At 38.7% G+C, this 18,968-nt stretch overlaps 1 protein-coding gene across 1 annotated transcript in view; it reads right to left on the reverse strand.

Moving 5' to 3' along the window:
* Positions 1-3,606: 3,606 nt before the first annotated feature.
* GYS2 (glycogen synthase 2) overlaps positions 3,607-18,968 on the reverse strand; it is a gene marked incomplete at both ends in the record, with an annotated part of 40,200 nt that continues 24,838 nt past the window's right edge. Inside the window, 11 exons of the mRNA XM_082070733.1 lie at positions 3,607-3,822; positions 4,913-4,993; positions 6,190-6,353; positions 7,867-7,962; positions 9,699-9,825; positions 12,738-12,851; positions 13,534-13,612; positions 14,260-14,319; positions 17,360-17,466; positions 17,972-18,092; positions 18,504-18,621. Of these exons, the coding sequence (XP_081926859.1) occupies positions 3,607-3,822; positions 4,913-4,993; positions 6,190-6,353; positions 7,867-7,962; positions 9,699-9,825; positions 12,738-12,851; positions 13,534-13,612; positions 14,260-14,319; positions 17,360-17,466; positions 17,972-18,092; positions 18,504-18,621 (1,283 nt within the window). The remainder of the gene's footprint in view (positions 3,823-4,912; positions 4,994-6,189; positions 6,354-7,866; positions 7,963-9,698; positions 9,826-12,737; positions 12,852-13,533; positions 13,613-14,259; positions 14,320-17,359; positions 17,467-17,971; positions 18,093-18,503; positions 18,622-18,968) is intronic.

Below are 18,968 nucleotides of genomic sequence, written 5' to 3' on the forward strand. Positions count from 1 at the left end.
CAGCGGCACACAGACCCTGCTGCTGTCAGGAGCTGCAGCACTGCCGGAGCTGGTGGTGGTGTTCTAGGTACAAATCTGGTGTCACGCATGACTGCAGGCACACAGAATATTAATTTCATCGCTATTGTACTTTTTTGTCAGCCTGGTTTTTGAGTTGCAAAACTGGAATGAACCATAAATTGGTTAATTATCATTCCATGATGATAAGGATATATTTAACATTATTTATGTAGTTTTGTGGTCTTACTGGAAAGCCCTCTGTAGTTCTCATGTAATTAAAAAGTAGCCACGTGATTCTTGCATGCAAGCAACTATGTTGGGTTTTTTTTAACCCTTAACCCTAGTCGTGCTCTTCATCTTTTAATGCTGCTTTCCTCTGATCTTTCTCATGACATTGCTGATTAATTTTGTTAACTCTCACTAACTATGATGTTGCTTCTCCTCGACACAAACAAACACAGCTCAAGGAACAGAAGAATTAATTTCTGTCATGGGACTATAGGCACTCCCAGTAATAGTTTATAATTTGTATCATTTCATGGAGGAACATAACTGGAGAAATCAGAATTGCCCTTGTTTGTTCATTTTTAAGCGCTGATATATCTTTCAATAGCAGTGTATGTTGTATGACAGAGTGCATTCATTATGAACTTCATCTAAAAAGCATGGTATCCACCAGAATATTTTAATTAATTTAGCTGTTCTTTGTTTCAAGCATACTCTGAAAAGCTCAGGTGCACCTAAGTTGTTTTTCAGCATATTTTACAGTAAGATCAGTTGGTGCTCAGACAAAAAGTAGAAGGCATACATACTTTGGTTTACTAGTTTCAAGAAATTCATAATACTCTAAATGTCCCGGAGATACAAAAAGGGTAATAATCACATGCTCAGTCAATTGATTTTTGAATGTATTCCTAATCTGAGATCACTATCTTAAACAATTCTTTACAAATATCACAAAATAGAATAAACATTCTGCCTTGTTGATGAGCTGTTCGTGAAACCCTAATGTTTTCAATCTGGCAGATAATTGCTTGTGTAGTGGATAGCTGCTACTGAGCTTGTCAGATGTCAGTCACTGACAGAAATGTGTGGCATTTGAGTCAGGCAATCTGTCGCCTTGACTGATGAAAAGCCAGTCCCTCTCACTCCAAATTCAACAGGTAGAAGTGTTTTGCTGTGGTTAAATCGCCCTGCTACTGACGGCTGGTCCTGGCATTCGAGGCAGAGCTAAAACAAGCCCAGAGGCATGAGGGAGAGGTCACTGGTCACTGCGGGGCCATTCTTCTCAGGAATGGCACAGTATTCACGTTAGTCAGATCTCAGAAGCTTGTCACTTTCTGTCACCAGGCAGGTGCTCAAAGCCTGTGAGCGTGCTGAAACAAACACAGCTGGGTTTGTGCGAGATGTCACACTAGCTCTCTGCTCTTCCCAGGGAACTCGAACCATAAGCCCATCTAAGAGAACCAGCAACCTGGATCATACATGTTGCTTATTTTTTCCCTCTGGGACTTGTCCAGAAAGAACTAGCGTAGCTGTCTTAATGCAACCCTAGAAAAACCTTTCCACTTTACATATTGTCTGTGTCATGCCTCCACCATTTAGCAATATTTACAAAATGGGTGTAGTGATCACATTTTTGAGCACTGCAATGAAGCTGGGTCTGGAATGATGATAAACAGATGTTCACCAGTCTGTGGCCACTAGGACATTTTTAGGCAAAGGAAGGAAGTGCTGGAATTTGGGGTGAAATGCTTTTCTTCAGTACAACAGTGCATTAAAATACAAGCAATAACTTTCAATCAATATGCCCTTTAAATGTTATTTTCTTGGAACTCTCAGCCATTACATTATTTGACTCTGCAAGGGAACTTTGATTAAAAGCACTTTGGGGAAGAATACACATTTCTAAACTCACAAAATGCAGTTGTTCTCTACTTAGTAAACTGTACGAAGGAAAACTATTTGCACTACCTTTGCTTTCGCTACTTTCATATGAAAAATAACTACTCATCGTTTTAATTACTTTTAAAATGGCTAAAAAATACTGACTGCTTTTAAATCCAATTCATTTTTCACCACAAAAACCTGAACTTGTTTTCTGAGAATAGTTATTCTTTCAGGTATACAAATCAGCTTAAGAATGAAAGCCCAGTTTTAAAACTAATTTTAGGTAGCTGAAAATACAAACAGGCACCTAATCACTTTTATTCTATATGGCCTATAGTAAGAACCATATCATCAAATGTTGGTTAAGTGTTTGAAAGGTAAATGTCTAATCAAAGCTGGACATCAAGGCTCCCTGAGGGGTTGACAGTGAAGATAAATACCTCCAAAGGCTGTATCGTCCTACTTGCTGAAGAACAGGCTGAATCAATTCCTGGAAATATCTTTTCTTGAGCAGCATGAGAAATTCCTGATGCACAAACTTCTAAAATAAAAGATGAATCTCCTTCTTCATGTCACGATCTACTTCTGAAGAGCATGTTCAGACCCTCTCTGCACCTCTAGGAATTGAAATACTTTTGAAAGCTTTCTGTAAGGCAAATGTCTAGTTCTCATTGTGAGGTTCAATTATTCCTCAAGCACTTCAAATTTCCAGGTGCTTTTTGAAATTATGTCTGTGGAGCAGATGTGTTCTTGGAATTCTTTTAGCATCATTTGTTACAATTAGGTCTCTTCCAGAAGAAGTGAAATAGACGACGGGCCAATGGGGCAATGGGACAAACTAGATTTACTCATCTTTTAATATTGTCACGGTATGTAGGTTTGTCTGCAGGGGAAGGTGTTACGTAAGGAAATTTTTTCATTATTTGTAACCAAATCACATTTATTTCCTCCCAAACTAGTTTATTAACAAACATAGAATCAGAGAAAACATGAAAACAACAAAAGAGACATACCAGAGGAATCAGAAAATAAACGGTCTGCTGTTTATTGTGGGTCTAAACGACTTCAGAAAGATGACTTCATTTGCCTCTAAAATTCCAATGCCCACTGCGTAAGACTTTATATCATTCCACAGGAAGTATGTTTTACCACTGGATCAAGACACTTGTGTGCTGTAAAAAAATGTTTTAAATGATGTACACTTACAATAAACAGCATAAGGAAAAAGAAAGACCATTTTCTTTTCAGTGTTTCTTTTTTTAACCCTGCCAAGGTTGCCCCAGTGTAACACTTTTTTCTCTAAGTTTTTTGAGCTCTGTCTTAAAATTCCTGTTAGTTTAGGAGGGGAAAAGGGGAAACATAAATGAAGTAGGAATACATTTGGGACACCCATATTAAAGCTACTGGCATAGACTATGATTAATATAGATGATTATGTAGACAAAGGTATGATCTGCAGTTTGTATAAGCTTCTGACGGCATTGTCACATTGTCTAGGTTTAAGCTTGAGAAATCCCTTCTACCTCAAAGGGGCACAGAAGAATTGTCATTTAAACTACTTTCAAGGTGAAATATTAGGCTTTCCAACAGTGTGGCTCAAGTAACATTTAAGATTCCCCTAATTATATCACCCTGTCCTCGATACAAAGCTTGCCAAGCCTACAGGAGAAACTGTTGAACGGATGGAGAGGCCCTGCCAGGGTGAGGGCAACAAATTCAGTTCCTGTATTCTCCATGCTGCTTCTTTTTTCCTTGCGGCAATACTCCAAGTGAAAAGGGAGACTTGATGTTTTGCCTGTCCCTTTCAGCTTCCTCATCCTCATCATATCTTTCATCCTCTTCTTCATCTTCACTATGGTGAGGGCTGGAATGCTGAGAGACAGAAGGTGATGGTGGCACTGATGAAGGCCTGGGGTACCTGAAACCTTCCGTCTGGCAGAGAGAGAAGCAAGGTGTGTATATTATTGCAGTGTTCCTCAACCAGTTGTATACAACAATTTAAGGCTATCAACTCTTCAAAGGAAACTAATTGTGGGATGTAAGCTAGACATGCTCTGCATTCCAAAATTCAACTCCCTTGAACCCAGAATGCCTCAGTCCTTTTCTACCACTAAGTACATGCTCGTATGACAGTGATCTTTAGCCTGTGCCATAAACAATATGCTGCCCTTCCAGCACTGCTTTTTGCAACATATGGCTATCTTTATTGAGCCTTAAGACCATCAACAAAACATTAAATCCTTCTGTACTCTGTAGTGAGAATCTGCTTATTGAAATTCAGAATTCAGTCCAAAGTTTAAAAACACTTTTCTAGTTATAATGCCAATATCTGCAAAAGCAGAACGAAGCAAGGGGTTTTGGTCTGAGCCTTCTTTCTCCTCCTTATTTAAAAATAAAAAAATGAGCTGGTGTCTGGAGGTTTGGTTTCAAATAACGTGGTTCTTATATTGGATCTGAACAGCTTCCCTTCTTTAATTAGCGCTAATATGCACTATGAAAGAAGTGTTTGAAGATGTGCCTTTAAACTGATCCTTTGCAGCTCCAGCCACAGACTCCTCCTCACATACCATGCTTAGATGAAAGCAATGTTTTGCCTCATTTTCCCTAGAACAACCTTTCACAGCTCCCTTTATATTTGGTTTGTGCAGAACCACAGCATTTATCAGAAGCAAAATTAGTAGCTGCCACTCTTCTAATAGGGATTTCAAGGGCCAGTTCCTTAGCTGGTCTAAAGTGGCAAAATCCCATCCAGGTCACTCTATTAATAAATCACCTGAAGAACTAACTGTTCCTGTATCGTACCTGGTACCCCCAGTGTTTGCACAACTCCTCACTGGAGCCTGGGTCTATAACTTGTTGAGCTTTTAACTATGAATTCTGACTTACCTTCAGTTAAAACTTGCTAACTCTCTTTTCTCTCTTTCTTTCACACACACATGCACACACACCGACATACACTTTCTCCCTCTCTTTGTAAAGTAGCTAAAATGCAGATGAACTCCTCTCCAAAAGCAGACTTTACCTTTGGTGGAGCACTTGGTTCCATCTCAAATTTATCTGGAAATGTTCTGCTGAGGGCTAAGTGCCTGGCATGCATGTAATACTGCAACATAAAAGAGAAGAAGCCTTTACAAGTCAAGGAAGTCTTGTGTAGGTTTAAGCAGGAAAAAAAAGGAACATAAAATGAGCATCTTCTAAAAGATGGTGATGAACAAGGGCTAAACATGCTTTCAGCTAAGGAGAATCCAACTGATATTGCTGCTTCTAATGAACACATTGCTGTGAAATAGTGAGCCACTCATGTTAGACTCACACTGGAGCAGAGTCTGAAACAGAAGCTGAATAAGGTTTCTGTAAGAGTAAGATTTATCAAGATGGAAATCAGCATTTGTTTCAGTTAGTGTAGTTCTTATTGAGTGATAGGTGTTATTTAAACCTCAAGATAGAACAGGCTCTTTTTTAATCAGGCAAATTCACATCTTTAAGTGTGCGTGTGTATGCACACAAACTTTGGACTCACCCTTGCACAGGAATCATGTGTAACAGTTGCAGAGAAATAACATTCATGAGTTTACTGAGGCCTGGTATTTAAAAATTTGGAAAAAAAAAGTATGTATTCACTATATTCATGATTCTCCATCACATGCACAGAAAAAACTAGGTTGTTGTGTCAGGGTCTTATGCTGTGTTGGGAACCATATAAACAGAAAGGTTCTCACACAGATATCAGCGCAGGACAATGTCCAAAATAGTTACAAAACTGATACTGGCACATCAACTTTGCTTCTGTGGACTTGAGAATACTGCTTTGCTACTTGTCTTCTTAGAAGGTGGCACTGCAGTGTTTTCTATGTCAAATTAAAACCACTATTTTGCCTTTAAAGGGACAGATGTAGATTGTGAGTGTTGAGGAGATACAAGGCCCAGAAGCATTTTAGGTAGAACAGGTAGGATTTTTGAAAGAGTCCAGATTACTTTGGAGCATAAATCCTACTTAGTATAGGGTTGCCAATATTGTCAGTGGCACAAGATTTTCACATTGTCTTTAGTGCAAGGAGTGCAGAGACCTCAGTGTGACTGGCTTCTGCTCCAATCTATTCGGTTAAGTCATGTTTCTTCTTGGCACTGGAGAATGGAAGCATTACACTGAAGTGTAAAGGCAGGCTTTGCCTTTTGTGCCTTTGAGTGGTGCTTTTCAGAACAGACATGTCTCCCCGTGTTGTAGGATGATGCTGAAGACTGTTAGTTAGACCTATGTGTTTGGAATTTTTAATACCTCTATTACATATTTTCACACACCCTGCCTAGGTATCTCCAGTCCAACAGATCTGAGAGCCTCTCCGTTCGGTTTCTTTGGATGATCCTCTGGCGACGGGACTGCTGACAAAATCCATACAGGAACTGAGTCAGCTGGTTGCATGATTCATCAGGTGAGCGGAACCTCCTGTCAACTATGTAGATGCCTGAAGGACACAAAAAAGGTGAAGATGAGTAGAACTGAAAATGGGATATGACCTCCCATATTTCCATTCTATTTTCTGTCACATAGTCTTACAAACATTACATGTATTTTATGTTCTTTTTAATGTTAGAAGGCTGCTATAACTGAAACAGTTGCTACTATTCTGATGGAATGGAGGGCTGCAGAGAAATAAGTGTGTTTTTTGTTCAGTTTCTTTTTTCAATTTTCTTTACCTTTCAGGGTGAAATTCAGCAAATTATTCAAAACTCAGAGGGTTTGTTGTTGGTGTGTAAGTATGTCCAAAAGGATTCAGGAGTTCGTTTTTACCTCCCGTAATTTAAAAAATACTCACTGCTTAAAAAAATAATGCAATGCTTTCCTAGCTTGCAGTAGAATTTACAAGTGTGGCTGGTCAGGATCAGCTTGTAGGAGAGAGGCTATGTTTTCTGTAGAATCACAAGTGTTTCCATAGAGATAGCTAACTCGCTTACATTAGTTGATATACAATTCTGGCAGAGAGAGGGCCAAGGTAAATTTTGCATCTACGTAGTTTGTTGAGATCAATACTTTATTCTTGCCACCTTCGTTACACTGGGGTTTGGGGAAGAAGAGAGTACCAGACTTCGGCTATCTTGATGGACAAGACAGACACACAACTACCTTAACTGAAGTGCTCGGTGTCCCCTTGGAATGTACACTAAGTTATGTCAACGCTCACATCTCTGTTTTGGCAGAGAAGAGCAAGTGACCTGTGCTTTCGGTCTTTGAACCTTTCTGAAGACTCTCACAGACATGCCTACCCAGGGAGGCGTAGCTGTATTTTGCAACTGGCTCTCCCCTGGCCCCTAGGTCAGGGCACAGTTGGTACTAGTGTGGAGCTGTCACTACCTGGTTGTACAGACAAGCCAAGGTACTTAGAAAGAGTCCTTAGTTTGGGCACATTTTCAGTATTGTCATGGCTGCCCTCCTCCTTCCCACACTACAATCATGAACCATTTCTAAGTCTTTAAGAGCAGATTCTTATTTGTAAGTACGTTCCTTTTATTTTCACAGGTTTATTTTATTACTGTCTACATGATAATTTACTCTTTGTTTAGTGGGGCAAGTTTCACTGGCCTTGAAGTCTCAGGACATCCTTCTTGGACCATTCAAAGAGAAGTAGATTTTGACTGCTTCTTTTGGAGGGCTTAAAGGGTTACACTGTAACCAGAGGCATTAAAGGGAAATGCTGGGAGATCCCAGGGTAGATATGAGGAATGCTGTGTTTGGAAGCATAAAGCGGACAAAAAGTTAAAGGAAGACAAAAGAGAGAGAACCTGGAAAAGGTTTGGATAAATATGAAAGCTTGAATAGCCTATTCGACAGAACAAGATTTACAGAGCTCCAAATATATTCCCTCAATGAACTCCATTGCACTAGTGAAAGCATGAAATTGAGGGGTAACAGCATCATTGCTGTACTTTTTGCTTTCCAAACTCAGAGGTGGTATTTTGATACGGTGTTAAAAACTTTACCATAAGCCGCTGGGTCAGCAACATGTTCCCGCATGAAACAGCCAAATCCAGAAAGGTTTGTGGTTACGCTGGGAATGCCCATCACGGTACATTCAGCTGCCAAAAGAAATGGACAAAAAACATTTCAGGGCAACATGCTTTGAATGGTTTCATCTTGAGAGAACATAACACTAGAGCTGCTCTGAAAGTGTCAAGTGAAAACTATTATGCTTTGTTGTGGATTTGGAGAAAAAGGAAGAAAGAAAATGAAATTTTAAAGAGAAAATTTCACACTGTTTTTGCAAACGTCTCTTTGTGTTTCTCAACAGCTAAACTGAAAAATTTCTGGGAGACCAGAGTTGAAGCAGAGAACCTAAATATCTGGTCTGGACTGTTTGTTTGGATTTTAAATTGAAACCTGTTGTACACTTATATTCATTAGTTCACAACTATCTACAAAACTGAATCTCCTGAGTGGAAGAGTGTGTTAAAGTTCATATTTTGAAATTCATTGTTTGTAAACTGGTCTGTATAGCAAGAAAAACAAAACAAAACAAGACAAACCCCATCATTAACTTAGGACAAAGTAGATGTGGAACTAGTTTTATAAAATTAGTCTGTCATAGCTGTGAGTAAGGATAACTGTTTGCTCAGGCTTAAAGTGTCTTTGCCCATTAACTTAAGCCTAACCTAAGATCGCATGCAGGTAAAATAATACTCTAGTCTTTAAAATGCTGAAAGTCACCTACATAGCCTTCATTATTATGAGAATAAAACTACTGTCTATAAAATAGAGCTATAAATCTACCTTAAAAAAGTCACTTTTTGTTTCTGGGAGAATAAACGGGTATTAACAAAGAGAATCACTTTTGCATTAGTAATGGAGAAAGAAACTACAGTTCTAACTAGTGTAAATCACAGATTTCCTTGAAACTGCTATGTACATGTCTAATTTTTCTGTCCTGGTTTACTTTAATGTTCACTTCAAAATCACCCCTGGCTGTCACACTTTCTTTATATCTTAGCTGAGATTAGAACAGGAAGAGAAACTGCTGGAATGCAAGACAGTTGTCTTACTTGGAATTGAATAGCTTTCTTACTTGGAGAGAAATATCTCTGGAGAACAACTAAATTAGCAAAATTTCTATTCTGATTCATTGGTGTACAACAAATGGCCTTCAGAGGGGCACTCCACCTTTCAGATGTGTATCAAGACTACAGAAAGTATTTTGGGGACATAAAAAACCCAGGCACCTAGGCTATGATCTTCATATGTATTCAAGTTCATAGTTTGCACAGATTTCATCAGGCGTTAAGTGGCTTTTGTAAATCGGGGCTTTCTATATCTTCAGGAATTTCCATTTAATTCTGTGAGATTCTCTACCATTGCATGTATTTGTGGCAAATATTTTAGATATGGTGTTACATAATTCTATCAAACATAATTGTTATCTTGAATTAAATCCACTGAAGTTACATTGACCAGTAGTATCAGATTTCTTGCCCACTTTTTCAATATGTACATTTCTCTAAATCTTTTAAAACCCTTGAATCAAGTTAAGAATTAAGTATAAAAATATTTTTTATTCTAAAGCCACAGAAAATCAAAAGATTCCATGTTAGTATGAGAAAGGGCCCAGCGCAGGGACAAATGTGAGTAATTGTCAGTTGGTAGATGTCATTTTATACCACCTTGGCCCCAGATTTTGCCAGCATTACAGACCTTTACACTGTAGAGGAAACAGCCAAAAGAATTTTTTCAACATTCCAGAAGAAACTGGCTGCAAAGCTATTCTGCATCAACAGAATGGATATTCATTTTTCAATATTAGTTAAGTGTACAGATTGCTTACCTGGAGTGTAACCCCAGGGTTCATAGTATGATGGAAATACACCAAGGTGGCAGCCTCTGACAAACTCCTCATAGTCCAAGGGCAACAACGGGCTTGTCGAAGAAAGAAACTCTGGATGCAGGATCACCTGGATATTCAAAACTTACATTAGAGGTGAAAGAAAACTATCATCAATACATTTTAATTATCAATAGGCTTAAGCAATTTTTTTCACTCTGGTATTTTCCTAAGTATATGGACAACATGTCCTTTGCCCACTTGCTATCTAATTCAATTCCTACACTAAAATGTATCCTGTCTGTGTGCAATCTTGTATCTTGCCTGTGTGCAATCTTGTCCCAGAAACAGTACTGATAATGAACCCTTTTTCTTCAGCTTCATCAAGGATCTTCAGCTTCATCAAGGAAGACCATGCACATTTAGAATTATGCTGATGGCTGTGGGATTTAGCAATACTCAATTGGTTCTCTTGGCCTGTTGTACCAAGATAGAGCATTGGGATGTCTTGTTGCAGAGGAGGCCTCAGGAGAATACAGCACTTCTGAGATTCACAGCACCCAACTGAAATATAGGAATGCTTATGGTCCTCAATGGATCTCTCAAGAACTGAGAAGATTTTGAAACCAGACATGTTACAGCCTCATCATCACAATCCTGTGTCTAGGGTAACTAATCTTTCTGAAAGACAAAGCTTATTAACTTAGGCTAATGTTCTGCTTTCAGGACCTGAGCTATTAATAATTTATCTGCATGACTCTGCAGGGCTTGGGGTCACTGCTCCGTATTCCATTGCTATGTCGAGAAGTGCCTCGTGTGTGTTGTCCAGTCTGCTTTGGGAGGAAGAAGTGTGAGGGAAGGGTTTAATGTTCTCTAGGCTTTTTTCCCCACAGAAACATACTGCAGCCATTATTCCATGTCAATAACATGCTTTTATCCTTTCTTAATAATAGAGTCATGACACTAATTTGAATAAATCAGCACATGAATGCATTCAACCAGTAAATGGGCTGTAAACTCATTACACAAGGTTATTTGACCCCAGTGAATCAAATAAGATTTTCCACTGACATTGCTGAGGTTATTTTTCACATCCAACTGTATGTGTGGATATATCATACATATAAAAATTAATTTCCATTTGAAATTTACAGAATTTTTGTTCATGACATTCAGCTCATTAAGTATTAAGCCTGTTCATGAAGTAGGTAATTTTCCAGTGGTAATGAGAGCTTTATACAAACTTGACATATATTAAAACTAGCCAAACAAGTCTCCTGAGAAGCAGGAAGAGGTGTCCGCAGTGTTATATGCCATCCTGCTTTCTAATGACTTCAAGCAGTTAGTTCTGAGGATTTTTTAATTACATTTATATACAGTGCATCCTTCCACCCTACTTTTGTTACATCTTCTATATTATTACCATATTGTGTTCTGTGTAGACACAGGCTTAGCAGAAAATATGTGAAGCCAGGAAGAAGCAAATAGTAAGTTGAGGAAAATGTTTACTTGGTTATTGTCATGGCATTTAAAGCCAAAACACTGAGAATAAGCGATATGTCCTTGTCAGAAATACTATGGACCTGTCTTTATAAAGAAGCTTTGGAGGATGAAGAATTTGCAGTTTTAGGTTTTACTTTGAATAGGTAGTCATAGTTAACAGAGAGAATGATAGAGATTGGTAGATTTAAGAAAAGCTTTGGCAAACTTGTGATGAGAGCTGATCATTTCTGCGATCTGGCAAGACAGACCTGTAATCATAGAATGTCCTGATTTGGAACGGACCCACAAGGATCATCGAGTCCAACTCCTGTCCCTGCACAGGACAACCCCACAGTTCACACCATGTGTCTGAAGGTGTTGTCCAGTCTCTTCTTGAAAACTGTCAGGCTTGGGGCCGTGACACCTCCCTGGGGAGCCTGTTCCAGTGCTCCACCACCCTCTGGGGGAAGAACCTTTTCCTAATGTCCAACCTAAACCTCCCCTGACACATCTTCCTGCCATTCCCTCAGTTCTGTCCCTGGTCACCAGAGAGAAGAGGTCAGCGCCTGCCCGTCCTCCTCCCCTTGTGAGGAAGCTGTAGCTGCCGTGAGGTCTCCCCTCAGTCTCCACCAGGCTGAACAAACCAAGTGACTTTAGCTGCTCCTTATACAGCTTCTCTTCCAAACCCCTCACCAACTTTGTAGCCCTCCTCTGGACACTCTCCAGTAGCTTTATATCCTTTTTATACTGTGTTGCCCAGAACTGCACACAGTGCTCCAGGTGAGGCCGCATCAGGGCAGAGCAGAGCGGGACAATCACCTCCCTGCCCAGCTGGCAATGCTGTGCTGGATGCACCCAGGACACAGTTGGCCCTCTTGGCTGCCAGGGACACTGTTGGCTCATGTTAAACTTGCCATCAGCCAGAACCCCCAGATCCCTCTCCACAGAGCTGCTTTCCAGCCTCTCATCCCCCAGTCTGTATGTACAGCCAGGGTTGCCGTGTCTCAGTAAGTAAGGAAAGGATTTATTTACATACACTTAGCTTCAACAGTTGATGTAAACATGAGTGCAGCACAAACAGGAAGCATTTCAGCTCAGGATCAAAGTCCTGATTACTTTCTACATTCAAATGCTGAGTGTCAGGGTGCTGCTCTTAAGAGGTGAACCAATACTGCAGAAAGGGCTGTGCTCAAGCTCTTGGTCTCCAATTTTAACTACACAAATCTATTACAGAGTTTTACATCTGGGTGCAAATGACCTGTGGCACTTTCTGGATTTCAGGAGTAGTAGCTCCTCATTCACTACAAGAGGCAGCAATGAAAACCACTCCCTAACATCAGATTTCTAATTTGAAATTAACTTGGTTAAGCAGTAACTGAGGATATCTGTGAAGTGACTAGTTGTTGTTCCTGGAAAGGGAGGAAGAGGGAAGAAGTGCTTACTCTAATACTATAATATTGCCTATCAAGAATTTGACTGCACTCCCCATTCTAATGATCCAGACTGAGACTGTTAAAAGAAATTCCATTCTATATCTAAAATGAAAATGAGAGAATGTACCTTTACTCTGTCTGTCCGGTTGTTGAAAAGGCCAATGCGTCGGATAGTATTGAGGATTGGATCATTGGTATCATCAATCATGTTGTGGGTGGTCACTGGAGGCAGACAGTGTCGCTAAAGAGAGAAAAGGCAATCCGTAAGCCAGACAAAAGTGTTGGCATAGTCCTGTTACCATTTTCTAGGGGTAGCGGAAGATAGTGAGAGGTTTTGTTATCGGTATGGATGGGTTTTTACCCTTTCATTTCAAGGGAAGAAGGGAAAGTTATGATCATATAATATTGTCTTCTATATAACTAAGGCTACAAAAGAGACCATAGAATCTCTCATAGCACTTGTTTCATTTACCTCAAAATACATGTATTTGTACTAACTTTTAGAAAGGCCTACTATTTAAAGGTTCTTAGTCAGTACAATATATCTCCTTAAAAGATTGATTTTATATATTTAACAAAAATTGATTAATCCAGGCTTCACGAACTACATAAATCTCACACTTGGTGCAGATGAAAAGAGTTAGGAGTTTTTGTGTCCTGCATGTGACTGGGGGAATATCCACAAATTTCTCAAAAGAATTAGTATGGGTAATCCTCTCATTTGTCAGGAATGGGGGTTGAGTACATCCGTCACATCATTAAATACAATCACAGCTGATCTTTAAATGTTACCAATGAGAAGTATATTTGATTAAAACTTCTATTTCAATGCATGCATATCACTATATGTCATCCACAATCCTTGTGCATAGCAATATTTATCACTTATACAACATGTTTGTGTAAATAACAAATTTTCTGACCTGAGTTGAAAAGATGGCTCTTTTCATAATGGTTATATCATCTCGGTCAAGAATCTTGTTCAAGTCTGGAATTTCTCCTCTGCAGAGACAACACAGAGCCTATTTTACCAAATGACTTATTATCAGTTGTATAAAGAAGATGAAGAAACAGCAAACAAGGTCTGAAGTCTGTTGACATCAATGTGAATCTCTCCTTTGTTTTCATGGCCCTTCTATATTACCTACATTTTGTTTTCCCATACACCTACCAACCTTTCCATTAGTTTCCAAAGAAGCTTAAGAGTTCTTTTTTTCTGTTTTTCAGACAGACCTTGTTTTTGTTGAAGTTCCAGTCATCTCATCTGTACTTTGGGTCATTCACTTCCAATTGTCATTTGAAAGGGTCTGAGTAAACCACTAATACATATCACTTTGTCTCTGGAGCTCTTTTAAGCTGATGTAGCTCATTCTTGATAGCGAGTAAGTGCTTGTGTTACTTAGACATCCCCCATGTCTCTTAAGACTCTTTACACAATGTGGTGCTAATACTTTCAAATTTTTTCTCTGTGATTCCGCCTACTGAACAAGTAACCTGTATATGGAACAGAGGGTCCTCTGTTCTTCCCCTCTGCCCTTCCTATGGATGTCAAAATTTCTTACACAAAGAGCAGAAGCACAGAAACACCACCGGTAAACCAGCTGAATATGTGGCTCTGCAAGGCAGAGCAAAGTAACCGACACACTCACTTTAGCAGGGCATTGTAGAGTTTCTTTCCAAACTTTTCTTTCACAGATTGTGCGGTGTCCCTAGGAAAATAAAAAAATATATGTATAAAACAGCAGAATCCAGGACACAGACAGAATGACAGACATTCCTGCTGTTGGAAATTAAACTGTGTCTTCATGTATACTGATGGAATCAAGAATGCAGCAGCAGACAGAAATCTGGTTCTCAAAGCTCTTTTATCCAGCCAGCAGCCATACGGATGGATTTCGACACAGCTGAGGATTTGACCTGTGTCCAAAGATGAATGCACTGTGAAAGCCAAAAGCAGACCTCACTAGTGACTACTTGTAATATTTTGCTCTGAGCAGTAGACCACGCCTTCATCTCAGCTATGAAAAAGAAAGTATATATATGACTTTATGTAGAGAAACATGATCGTTGAACACTAATCAAGACTGAGAGGTCTCCAATTTAACTTGACCTAGTAGAAAGTTGTAAGATAAAAGAGTTAAACAAATAGGGATTTTAAAGCTACCTTCTCCTTTCACTTTCCTCCCTATTTCCTAACTCAAAAACTTTTGAAAGCAACTGTTAGAATAAAAAATAGTTTGTCAGAAATTAGTTCGCAAACCAAAAAACATTCTGAAAAGCTCAGGCCATTTTTTAAGCTAATAATAAAGCCTGTGCAAGACAAATATGTCATTTTAGCTAAGATAGAACTCCAGTGAACAACTCTTCTAAATGAAAAGAGCCATGATATTATCCTGCCCCTAGCTGAAATAATTTGAAAGTATAGCTGGAAGTGCCGTTGTCAAAATAGCAAACTCATTCTCAAATTGAGTAAAACACCCACTTTGTAAAACTCTTCCTGCCTTTCTGATTTCTAAAAATTATATTTTGGGCAAAGACAAAACCTGTTAAGTGAAATCCTAAACTTTACCAAGCTGAGAATCCACAAACCTGTTAGTTGCTATCTCCCAACTCACACGACACAATAGCATATCAGCTAATTTTGGAAAAGTTGTAAAGAAGCTAAATGTCAAACCAAATTGATCCAAATTCCAGCAAGATAATCCTCTCATGGCTATATATTTTCATAGACTTATGACATGTACAATAGCCAAAACTTAACCCAGATAGGATAGACCGCTTTTTCAGAAGCAGACGAAATGAGGAATTTTATATTCCAGGTCAGCTATCATCTATTCCTTTACAAGTGTTGACCTCTTCTTGTATGTAATATCTGTGACATTCTTAAAATAATCTAATACTGTTATGTAATGCTGATATCGGGTGGTTTTATCCAGGAGCTTCAGATCATGACCATGATAATGCTACACATGATGATGCAGAGGGTCTTTTGATTTTCATAGAGCACAGTGGGAAGAATAGCTAGAAACAGTATTTATTGCATAATTTCACATCTTTCAAGTTTACTTTTACCGTTACTATCATGCCTATGTTACTGAATATCAGAGAAGTAACCACGTAATAGAGACACAACAGGGAAAAATCTCTGAGTATTTAATTTAATTTAAACTTTCCTAATATTCATATATTATTTATTTAATATGTAGCTGTTGGATTATTGTAAAACATTACATACTTTACATCAAGGACAAAGCAGAGGCCAAAAGCACCTGTTGCAGGCACGACTGTTTCTCCCTGCACACACATTATTTTCCTACAGTTCTTGCATACAGAGTTCTCACTAAAAACTCTGGCTATGTTACCCTGCTTTACCATCTACATTTTAAGCTAGTTGTGCAGATCCTCCACACATCTGCAAAGGGTGACAGTCCATTTCAGAGGATGATTCGCTTCCCTCATCTTAGACGCATCCTGAAGTCACATAGGATGAAACTTCATGGCAAAAGCTAAATTATTTCAATGACCATTGTTAAACTATTTCTGTCACTGGTTTTATGCAGGTTTAGTATCTGTCAATCAAAGACTTCAACTAGATTACTGTTATCCAGAAACTGAGACAGAGATCATCTGCTGGAGGCAGTTAATGAGATAACAAGAAAAACAGTATCCTTCTCTTAACACAGAGCCTTTCATCTACAGATCTCCAAGTCGTTTAGATTTCTATCATTTTATAAATATAGAACTGGCATCAGAAGGAGGTTAAACATAGTGAGACACAGGCATAAAAGCAGAAGATAGGTCTTGTGGGTTTTAGTCCCTTAGCTTTAAGACCAGCCTCCTTACATCTGCAGTAGAGTTTAACCATTTCAGCTACCTGATAAAGCGCACGTTTCCATTTCCCTGCTTAGATAATTAATCTGTAAATACACTGCATGAAGTGGCATTTCTCACTCCTTTAAAGAAAATTCATCCGTGATAACTCATCACTGACTTTCTTTCTGAGTTTGAACCTTCAGTTTTGCCACGTCTCTCAGTGTAAAAGCTCCTCACAACATGTGTCTTTTCCTATGTAGAATCACATAGCAGTTAAAGTGAGGTGAAGGTTAAGTCTGCTCCTGCTTTTCTTTTTTGTTTGGGAAGTTATAAAATGAAAACAGTTAAACTGGGGAGGGCTGAGACAATTTTCTCTTTATAACTTCAAGTTTCACTGCTTGAGTACAGCCATTGTTTATTGTAGGCTATATAGAAAATTGTACACAATTGTTATCAACTCTTATCCTGCTGGATTAGACAATACAATTTCCATATTTCTAAATAGAAGAGGATGTATATTTAATTTATTTTTCCCACCAGTGGCAGAGAAGCTCACTCGGACAAATTAGCAGGTGGTCCTTATTTTATGGAAACTCAATTGCACGTCTAAATGGAGTATCAGAAACAGTCAGAAGACATCCAGAACACCAGATTTTCTAGAACCTTTGACTTTGTTACTGCCAAACAAGCACTATTTGCTAATTTGTTACAAAGAATGGCAAAACAATTTTACTAAAAATAAGGTAGGACAAAATATATATATATGTATTTGTTCTTATTTATCATTCCCAACTCTTTCATCTGCACAAATACATTCTAGTTACCCACAACCCTTGATTTTAGCAGAGTAAAAAGAAAGAGCATTATTCTTCATTAGAAACTTTTGCATGTCTCCTCAATACACTGTACAAGGCTCTCAGTGAGAACAGCAATTACCAGAGCTGCTTCCGAACTGCTTGTCCTTTCAGGGTTTCCACATTGAAATTGTTTGTCTTTGCTGGCATGATGAAGAACACAACAACTGTAACATCAGTCTTATGCACCTACATAGACACAAGATGAAGAGAAAAAAAAATCTCACCACAAGGTATCAGAGCCAAATATAACAGTAAGAATTACTCACAGGCAAAGCCAACACACTTTGGCTGTCCACAAAGACTCTGATCTTTTATCTCCCCCTTTAGCTGTGAAGTTTTTTGTCAAGTCAGAGACATAGCTGAGGATAATAGATACAGGTAAATAGATGTCACCCAATTCTGATTTGGGCAATAGTTTGGTTTAGAGGCCATGGATTAGGACGTGAACATAAACTGCAAAAAAAATAAAAATCATGCACATATTTTCTCATCTGGCACAAACTTTTAAGCAGCCTGTGATTCTTATATACTCTGACAATTCAGGGACAGAGCTTTATGAAAACTCTGAATATCCCATAGTGATTTTCCTATAAACCAGAGTATGGCATGGAAATTCTTGTGGGTGACTTCCACAGTATTGTAAGTTTCAGCATAAGCTTTATGTTATCTACATTTGCAGAAGCTTTCTTACCCTCAGCAAAAAGTTTAATCTTGATAAGGCTTCTAGAAACATATCAGCTCCTTTGTTGGAAAACTCATATCTCCCAGCAATGAAGAAAAATAAGGTCTTTTCAAGACTGAAGTCAAGGTGGCTGAAACCAACCAAACAAACAGACAAGTACAAAGTATTTCTCAAGATATAATCAAACAGAACACAAACCAGCTTTCTATTCTGGAGGAATTTATTATCCCAAGAAAATAATGAAAGTGAGGCTTTTCTGTTATTCTTTAAATTAAGATTACTATCTCAATCTGATGAACTGCATCTTGGATAAATAATAAAAAAATCAAGACCTTCTGCCTGATCCCACAATCTGTTAAGCAGACTTAGAACTGGTGTCTAAGATTTCTTTAGCCTCTGACTGAGAAATCCCAGACAGATACTTGAATAAGTCGGTAACATTTCATCTCCTCTATGAAGTACCTGTTAGTCTTCCTGGTTTGGTTGTTGCTTGAAACGGTGTTGGACAACAATTGCTAGTTTTTGAAAAGTAAAAGCATACCCATAGAAATGGCCTCGAACGAACTCTTGGATCCTAGCCTTGTACATGGAATGCAAATTCTGAAACTCATGCATTGCTGAAAATTTCTTAACGTTCAAGCCATTTGGGGTGACAACATCTGAAAAAGTAGAGAAAAGGCACAGGTAGAAATCTTCAGAATCAGAGAAACCTTTAAGGAGAGAATCAATGTGTCCTTCAGTTGTCAGTATGTGAACAGGTTATGTACTCGTTACTCCTGGACAGGGTACAGCACTGTCTAACACAATGGTCTCCACCAACTTACTCCACAAAGCTACTGCATGTGACACTCAATTGTCTGTAGCATTGAGGTGGTTTTGTACCATTTTGACCTGTAGTGAACATTAGCATAGACCCTCTGAACAGTGAGATCGCCCCATGCCCTTTTGTCCTGTCAGGATTTAACTAATGTCACCATTTAGCCATATGTTTTTTGTGCAATAAACC

The sequence above is a fragment of the Streptopelia decaocto genome (assembly GCF_964273445.1).
Source record: "Streptopelia decaocto genome assembly, chromosome: 1".
In the NCBI taxonomy this organism is placed as follows: domain Eukaryota; kingdom Metazoa; phylum Chordata; class Aves; order Columbiformes; family Columbidae; genus Streptopelia; species Streptopelia decaocto.